We start from the raw sequence: 10,162 nt of genomic DNA on the forward strand, positions 1-10,162 counted from the left end.
TAAAATATAGAAACGCCTCGAAAGTTTTGGGACACTCTAAGTAGAGATCACATCTTACAACGTGCACCGATTAAAAATTTATTTTTATTAATTTATAAGTACTGTTAAGTGTTTTTGGAGATTGTAATCTTTGATATTTGCATACTAACACACGTTTGTATAAATCCACGTCATAATGTCGAAGTAAAAATATTGTGAAGACAAAAAAGACAAGGCAATGTCAAAAATACGAAAATTTTAACTAATAATTAATATATAATATAAATATTATAATTTATATTGTTTCTCGCATACGTACCAAGTACTTACACATTTATTTAATCAATTTTAAATAATAAATTTTGTTAGTTATATTAAATACCTATTGAAAGTTATGCTATAATTCTCGCAGATAGTGCTTATTATTGCATATTTGTTTAAGTCTACTCGCAGAATCATTGTTATAATCATGTTATTTTTTCTTATAGTAATTTTCTATTTTATTGGTTCTTTATATATTCGAATGCAATTTCTAAAGTTACTGTTGTGCTTGCAGTTATACATTTAAATGTACATGCCAGTGAACAGAATATATTTGTGAAGGAGGATATGGAAAAATTTGTATTTTTATAAAAATCATTATATTTAATATTTATATTAATTTTTTAAATATTTCAATAGTGTTTATCAATTATAGTTTTTCGATCATATATATTATAATTTAGGAATTTCGGTTAAGTAAACTTCTGTTTAATCCGATAAAACCATATAGCTGTTAATAACCTAGATTAAAAAAGCGATAGTAAGGAAGTTGAATCCCTGACCCTCCCCCTTGCGCACGAGCCTTGATATTTATGTATACTGAACTTTATTTTCATAGTAACTTATTATGATACTTAAATCTAATCTAACCCTACTAACAACTGAGCAAAACCGGATATGTGAGTAACATCGGTATAACTGTAACGGTGAAACGATATTTTACCATACCTATGACATTTTAATGTTGGCGACATATTTATTGCTGCGATATTTTGTCACCACACACGACACCCTACTACATATATCGTAAAAATAAACTGATTTTATAAAATATATTATTATTCATTACTCACAGAGTAAAGTTGATAGAGAAGTTAGCGCGCATGTCTAAAATCTTATTTAAAAATTAATAAATCCATTAATACATTTGAAAAAAAAATAATTTCATTTATAGTTCCTGACAGTAGAAATAAATATACGATATATATATATCAATGAATTATAAAATATGAAATTATCTTTATCGTATTTTAACTTGATTTATATACTGAAAATTGTTAAAATTGTAAGAAAAAAGGTTAGTTTTTAAATTGGAGCCTTCGTTCTCGTGTTCAGTTTTCCAAAATCTATTTCATCTGCTCTCTACTTTTTATCAGGTAGACGTCCAACCCCATTCGTTGATTATAAATGTAATAAATAAAACTGGGTTATATTAAAATTGAAGTGCATCTGTAATACCATTCAAATTACTGTCAAGCATCATGCCATACTATTCAGCAGTACACGCATACTTAATTCCATAATCCTCTCCGAGTCGTCTAAGAGTAACTTGTCGGTTTTCGACAGCTGTCTTTTTCTCTTATACCATTCCTGTTATTTTGTCGTAGAAGTCATTTTTTTACAATAAAGCTGCAAAATATGCGTAGGTAGACCATAATTTGAAAGCAGCTGTTACAGATGCACTAGAGTTGTAATATTATGTATACCTACCTACAATTTTCATTGAAAATAAAAATAAATATATTTGAATTTAAAATGTTTCAAAAAACATAGACTATAGATGCTTTGTAAATTAAAATTTAAATGCACACTGACAACAAGTTAATTAAATTTTGATTGTTTTTAAAGGGGTGTTTTTTGTTTTACTAGATAATTTATTCCTCCAACGATTAGATTCAACGTTCACCAATGGAAACGTGTGACATAAACCATAATTGAATTAATGATACCTATTGTTAGAATTCTTTAAGTCCGTAATTTATTTTTGTCATTACATTCAAGTATTTTACATTTAAATAGGCATCACTCACAATACCAATAATTATAAAATGAACAACGACATAGGTAATAATATTAAATTAAATCTCATGAAAACAAAATATAAATTGCGATATACGAATTCGCTACTTGATTTTTTATATAATTACAGCAAATATATATATGCTTCACTACTACTCTGATTATTCGATATTCAAATATGTATTTACTTATAGTATAATGTATGATAATTAAAAATCAACATTTCTTATTCTACTTTTCAATATAAAAAAAAAAAAAAAAAAAAATGAAAATCTGAAGATTCTATAATGGGGTCTCGCGTTTCCCCGCATGTACACTGTTCTGAGGTGTACGGTCACATCATTAGATAGTATACAGGATAAAAATATGTACTTAAAATCACGCATATTCCAAAAATCTATTGATGAGGTTAATAAAATCACACTTTTTACAGGAAACGGACACGGAATTGTCGACAGACGCGTTCGCGTGGATGCCGCCGACTCGCCAGTTAGGCGCGGGCGACTGCGACACCGAACAACACGATCCGACGGTGGCCGACGATTACGACAAGTGGTACCCGAGGGTGGTGTCCACCTACGGCCAAACCGAGAGGGTCCACTGGTCGAGGCATCTGGAGGCGGACGCCGACCACCGGTCCGGACTGTCATCGGCCACCCAGTGGACGCGACCGGTGCAGTCGGCGGCGGACAGCGATTATTACGCAAACGAGGACGTGGACCACGCGTTCCTGCAGCGGAAACCGGTTTCGTTCGTGATATTTGGCAAACCTGGTTTAGAGGACGACCGATTGGCCGCCATGCTGTCCGAGCACTGGGGATGCGTCCACGTATCCGCGGCCATAGGGATGCTGGCCGCCAGTGACCGGCCGGACGACCAGACCGGTGAGGCGTTGCGGTGCGGTGAAGCGGTAAATGCAGCGAGTGCGGCCACACTGCTCGTCGAGCTTTTGGGAATCGGAGGGCCTGACGTACAGGAACGCGGTTACGTGCTGACTGGGTTGCCCAGGTAAGTCAAGGTTAGGGTTGTTCGTTACGGTGGCTTCGTTTATCGAAATAAATAACAAAAAACCGATATAATCACAGCTAGTGAGGGTTATTATAATTCCACGTATACCTACGATCGATCAAATCATTATCGCGTTTGAGAAAGATAATTTATCAATAAAAAAAATTGCCTCCCTAAAACATCCAAGAGTACCTTCTATAATATAATAATTACTGTATTTTGGTGCTTACTACCTTGCTGGTTTTTTTTTTTACTACAGACACGATCCAGGGCTGAGTGCGTGCGAACAAATGGCTGCGGTATTCACTACGAATCCACCAGACGTATTGATTTATATGAGTTGTCGTAATCAGGATTTAATCCATATGCATAACGGACTGACTTTAGAATCCATGGAACACGATAAACTTACGCAAACGTTACATCTGAGCAACGCAAAATACAATCACATGCGCGTTTATTGGCACAATAAGACGTTTATAAGCAAGAAGATGATTGAACTGGATCTTCAGAATTACGAAAATTATTCACTGAAAGTAATAGACGAAATAGTCAAACAGTTCGATCCCACATGCGTGATAACCGTGGACGGCAGAAAACCAGTGAATGAATTATTCGAAACGGTCAAATCGAAATTAATGACGATGCCACTGCAATACACCGTGTTACCGGAAATCGTAGAGGTCCGGACAAAATCCGTTTCGCCAGAAGATTACGAACACGGTGGTTCCGAGTTTGAATTCGAATTGGAATCGAACGAGGCGGAAACGGTAGCAAGCAATACGGAGCGCGTAAGCGATACGACTCAAATACGCGATGAAAATGAACAAAGCGGTAATACACGTAACGAGAAAATACGTATAACGTCTGAGTTCGGTCGTCTGTGTCCTGTAAACTTTTCTAACGGTCGATTCGTATTGGGTAGCGACCGTTATTGTATGAAGTATATGGGGAAATTGTACTACTTCGCCGGGCCCAATGAAATGCAGTCGTTTGGTAAATACCCGAAACGATTTTTGAAAATCCCGACGTACGGGATGCCTATTAGAGCCATGTTTTACGGTCCCAAGACGTTGACGAACACGGCTGCAAAGGCTGCACGTCATTTATTCCATTATAACGTTATAGATGTTGGGTATATAATGCAGTTACATGAAAAAAACATAAAACAAGAGTATTCGGCTGCGATCGTTAATTCTATACTAAAAACTGCACAGAGGTCATAAAACCAAAAGAAATTCAATCTAATGACATCAGCACCATGCGAAACGCGATTGCTGATTGGACACGCCTGCGATTTGGTGTAACCGTAGGATCTGATTTGAATGGTGTAGAAGAGATGAAAGTGAATACGAAACGTATGAAGACATCTCAGATCAAAGTAAATATTTTTTTTGTCTAATGAAATCGGTTAGGATCAAAAATACCTATCAATATTTATAAAAATAACTAAATTTAAATAATTTTATTATTCTGAACCTATTTCAATTATAATTAACATAGTTTTTTTTCCGCAAATTTTATAATTCTTTATACATTAATATTTTTATTCTATAAATTCATAATTTATTGATATTATTAAGTTCTATTTATATGACTGTGTTCGTATAGTTTAAAAGTATAATATATCAATAATTATTAAATAAAAATATTAAATACCTACTAATAAAATTTTAAAATTGTAGAAAATAATGACTATCTTCTATGTATATATTATAATTGATTAAATAATTTCATTTATAAAAAATTTAATTAAACTATAATGTATTCTAGAAAAACAAGACGTGGATGAATTTATTAAAAAGAAGCAATTAAAAGATTTCTTCGAATTATATGACATAGATTTTTTAGATGATTTACATGCATGCATTCGTGCATACGAAGAACCGGAAAGACTAACAAAATATTTACAAAATATGTCAAAAAAAAATAGAAAGATTTTTAGGAACGACTTCATTAAAAGAATAAAAATTATTAAACCTGATCTAATAAATATTATTGTTGATACTGTGCAAATAAAAAACAAACACAAAAAAAATTGGATTATAATAAACGCCCCATTAGATTTTGGATTAGTGAAAAAATTAGTCGATGAAAACCTTAATCCCATTCAGATGGTATTTTTTCATGACTCTGATCCAATGCACAATATATTATTATTGGATGAAGAAACTATGAACAACAACTATCGAAGTAACTATACAGAAATCTTAGATAATGTGAAAAATGGAATAATGTATGGAACGACAGTAGAAAAAATAAAATATCCAGAATTCGTCAATAAAATTGAAAACTCGTCATATATTTCCAACACTGAGGATAATTTTTTTGAAGTCGAAGATGAAACTTTAGAATATGAGAAACATGAACAAGTTGACATCATAAGTCACGATCACTTAATGGGAATAATCGTGCCAGTAATAACAGAGCGATTAAATCAATATACAGAAAACCTTCTCGAACAATGGTATACTTTGAAATCTAATATTTCTAAAGAAACAAACCAGTTTATGGATTTTAATATCATTGAATGCAAACCCAACTCTTCATATAATTCACTGAGAATTTTAATCGAAGACACTTTATACTATTTAAAGAAGTAAAATAATAATTATAACTGTTTTTTGTTATATATCGTAATAATTATATAATTATTTGTTTAGGTTTTTGACAGATATTGTACACGATGTATCCACGTTAGATGTCAATGATACTGTACCCACTAGAGGAAAATATGATGGTAATACTTCCATCTATTGCCCGGTGAGGTTTTCAAATGGTAAACTCTCTATTGGATCTAAAAAACACATGGCAGTTTATCGTAATAGGTATTATTACATGAGCTCGTCCAACGACTTTAAAACGTTTATTTCTAATCCTGATAGATATACATTGTTTACTAGTGTCCCAAAAATGTATCCTAAACCTAAAATATCTCTACTCTTTCCATTTGGTCTCAGTTCAGAAGATTTTATCAACGAAATATTAAATAAATTTGATTTGACTCTGGTAGACTCGTATAAAGTATTTAGACACAACGTTTTACCAAAAAATATAAAAATGGTAGGTAAAATGTACGAGGAACCGACGCTTAAGAAGATTTTTGATAAATATTTTATTACGGAAGAACAGAAGGATTATATTAACAGCCTCAGAAAGTATATGGATAAAGAAAGTGCTTACTTGAACGATGAGGACTGGTTAAAAATGAATTCGATTTTTTTTCAAAACAACGAAGGAATATGTTATAAAAATTACCCTAAAACTTTGACAGAACTGAAGTATTTAAATGAAAATGAAATAAATCCTGATGTCATTATCGAGGTAGTTTCTGAAAAACACATTGAAAAAGAACACGCCAAAACATCAGTCATTCAAAACTGGTTAAATTATCAATATATATTGATCGATATGATCATTGCGCGAGATAGCGAGACAAGACAAAATGCTATTAATAACAGATCAGTGTTGTTTAAGCAAAAACTAGCGGAGATCATAAAACAAAAAGAAATGTACAGAATAAAAATGCGTTTAGAGCGCCTTATCAGAATGATTGTAGCGGAAACAACGGTAGAAGGGCCGAACGCCGTCAAATCCATATGCGATGCCCGACAACCAGAAAAGTTGTATCACAAGTCTACACTGTCCTCCATATCGGATCTGTTATCTAGATACACAAAACTGACGTTGAAACAGAAAAAAATCATCATTGATCGTGGATTGGAAGTAAGCGATTTCCTGGATTTGGACGATTTCGATACGTTGGACGAAATCGACGAGACGGTTAACAACGAGTTTCCCGACAACAAGTACTTGATATCGCAATGCTTTTCCGACAGCTTTGAATTCCCGCCGGACGCCATGATTCAGCGATACCTGGACGAGGAGAAAGGCGCGCTAGCGGTAATGCGAGAGTTTGCCGAAAAGTCCAACATCCCGTGGATAACCGTATCGAGTCCGGATTCCCAATTGGACGCACTTCGCGACATCGCCGAGGCGTTGGCGGCAAACGTCGACAAGCCGTTCGAGACGACGTACGACGTGGACCCGGACACTTCGGAGGACATGTTGCGTGCAGGTGAAGTGCACCTGAGCCAGTTCGGTCGGTGGTGTCCGGTGCAAGCGTTTCGCTGTTCGACCGACCCAACAGTAGTCCGACGATTTTGCCCTGACACGGATAACGTGCAGCCGATCGTCCACCGGAAGTACGTGTACTACGTGTCCGGCGGGCCGGAAAACAGGGAAGAGTTCGCTCGTCGGCCGCTCAAGTATGTCGGTCTCGGACAGCCGTCTACTATTCCGCTATCACCGTCGCCGCCGAGTTTCCCACTAAAGATCGCGGTGGTCGGTCCACCCGGAAGCGGTAAGTCACATTGTGCCCGAGAACTGTGCGCTCGGTACGGTCTGCAGTTAATCCGGGTCGAGGACGCCGTCGGCGCTCTGCTGACGCAGTTCCGGTGGACAGACGTCGCAAAAACAGCCGTGGGCACGTTGCGTCACGGCGACGGGCTGTCCGAGGACGCGGTGGCGGAAGCGGTGACCACGGCCACTTTCAGCAGCCAGTCAACGATTCGGGGCTACGTGATCGATGGATATCCGGTGACCGAGAAGCAGTTCAAGCTGTTGGATGCGGCCGGCGTCATGCTGCACGCCGTGTTCGTCCTGCGACAGGATGGAGGTGGCGGAGACGGTCGACCGGAAGAGGGTGCGGCGCTGCTGCGGTTCAGGCGCGACGCCTGGAAGGCGGCGTTTGTCGGTCTGCCTTGGATTTCGGATCGATACGGCAACGCCGACGGTTTCGCGTCCACGGACGTCGACGGCATGGCCGCGGCTGCTTCGGAGCGCGTCCGGTCGGTGCTCACGTACCGGACAGACGTCCGGGATAATCGCCCGTGCAGGCTGTCGGGGGTTCCGGTCACGGGCCGCGAATGCCGGAACAATCTCAGCACATACGTGGACATGTGTCCGGTATGCAAAACGGACGACAGACGCATGAACCGGCCCCGCGACCCACAAGCTATGAGACGTTCCGCTGTGCAGTACCTGTCCTACGTCTACTGGACGTGCGGACCGGAACACGAGACGTCGTTCGTCGGCGATCCGGACCGGTACGCGGGTGCGGCGCCGGTTTCGCCGGACCCGTATCCGGTGGCCACCACGGACGGCAAATTGGCCCGGAACCCGTACTTTCGGTGCAAGCTCTCGTCCGAGTATTGCGCGGTATGCGCGCTGACGTGCTTGTGGAGCCCGGCGTACATCCGCGGCCGCCCAGAACTGATGGTCGCCTACCGGAACCGCGCGTACACGTTCTGCTCGTTCCGGTGCCGACGGACGTTTTCGGAGCGACCGACGCTATACGCGGACTATACGATGCGTGTCAGAGGCCCGGAACGACCGCTTATGTCGTCGTCAGACCACCAGCCCTGGGACCGGGAACAGCTTGACGGTTTGCCTGTGCTCGGTTACCTGGAACAGACTGTGGCCGCGGCCGTCAGTTCAGCACTTGCCGGGCTGACGGCCATAAAGCCCGTGTATCCGGGCCTGACGGCCGCGACCTCGGCCATGGTCTATTTAGGGCTGCACGTGGGTAGGAACGGCGGCTGTGACAGCGACGTGGCCGAGTACTATCGCGAAGCTTTCAAACGATTCGTCGACACCTGTCACGGTTTCAAAATCGAGACGTTCAAATTGAAATCGTTAATGTAAAGTTGTGAATATTATGAAGACAACGTCCGGCTCGCTCAATCAGATGTATACTGCAGTGTTCAAAGTGTTATTTGATATTAATTTCCAATAAACAATTGATGTTGACTTTTCATTACGAAGACTGGTCATTTTATTGTAACTCAATAACAACCTAAACTTTACGTGTTTACTAATACAGTGGAGCGTCGATCGTCTCAACACTAATTATTGAGACCGAGGGGAGTGAGGACAATCGATTTGTTCGAATAACAAAACAATAATTAAAAATATACGACTGACATGAATTTAAATGTTATACAGGATTAAAAATAAAACTAATGTACTCTATGGTGTAACTAATATAATATAAATATTATGTATCGTTAAAAGTACGTAACACGATTAATTGATTTAAATCTAACATTTAAGTATATAAAATTATAATACATTTTATTTTTTCAAACATTTTGTAATGCGGATAATCGATGCTCTACTGCGTTTGAACTTAAATCGATAAAATAAGTAAAATAGTATCATATATAACAGCAGTTCTTAAACTATGAAAATACGTGCTACCCGAGAAATGACTTTTTATAACCCCCTTCCAAAATGTCTTTAGAATATCCTTATTTTTATAAATATTTTAAGAATATATTTCATATTAATAATGATATGATATACTACAAGAAAAAAAATTTCCGATAACTCAAGTATAAAATAATGATATACCTATATGTCCTATATACTTTCAAACTCATTCCCAACAAATTACATTATTGAACAAGTATGTAAAGCGCTGTAATCCATGTAGAACCTCCAAAGTGCTGTGGACCATAGTTTAAGAAGTCATAAAAAATGTGAAGAAAAATAAGAGTAATAATATTTAAACGATTACTTATAACGTTTAAAATGAATAAATGAGTTCATAAGTTGGTTTGTAATTCTATTTTTTTATTTACGATATAATATAATATGATTTATGTATAAAAGACTATAATGATCGAAGTTAATTTATCATCAGAAATTTTAAATTCACGACTTAATATTCATGGCCCATCGAATCATAAGCGCAAGTCCTTATAAAATCAATGAGGCGTTGTAAGGTATAAGGCCACTTTTTAGTTTGAAGCACGTAATATATTTCTTTAGATCTTTGAGTACGTATTTTAATATGACATGGCACGGGCCAGTTGGCGTAACGACTTCAATAGAATTCTAAGTACGTGAATGTATTAATGTTATTATTTGATGAAATTCAATTCTACTCGTTGTAGTTGAACATTTATACATATTTTATAGAAATAATTTCAAAAAAATACTAAAATAATAATAATTTATCTTGTCAAAAAAAAAAAAAAAAAAAGTAAATGAAGTGGGTGCGAAAAATGTGAAGGGCTGCAATTGAAGCGTACTTATACGCATAGACTTG

General features: G+C 37.5%; 1 protein-coding gene across 1 annotated transcript; it reads left to right on the top strand.

Moving 5' to 3' along the window:
- Positions 1–2,869: 2,869 nt before the first annotated feature.
- Positions 2,870–8,754, top strand: LOC114127507 (adenylate kinase 9-like). The gene is given in 6 exon segments (XM_027991756.2): positions 2,870–3,048; positions 3,308–4,260; positions 4,263–4,382; positions 4,385–4,429; positions 4,822–5,647; positions 5,712–8,754. Coding segments are annotated over 6 exon segments (5,148 nt in total). The 5' UTR covers positions 2,870–2,887.
- The last annotated feature ends 1,408 nt before the right edge of the window (positions 8,755–10,162 follow it).

This window comes from Aphis gossypii, chromosome 3 (assembly GCF_020184175.1).
Source record: "Aphis gossypii isolate Hap1 chromosome 3, ASM2018417v2, whole genome shotgun sequence".
Classification (NCBI taxonomy): Eukaryota; Metazoa; Arthropoda; class Insecta; order Hemiptera; family Aphididae; genus Aphis; species Aphis gossypii.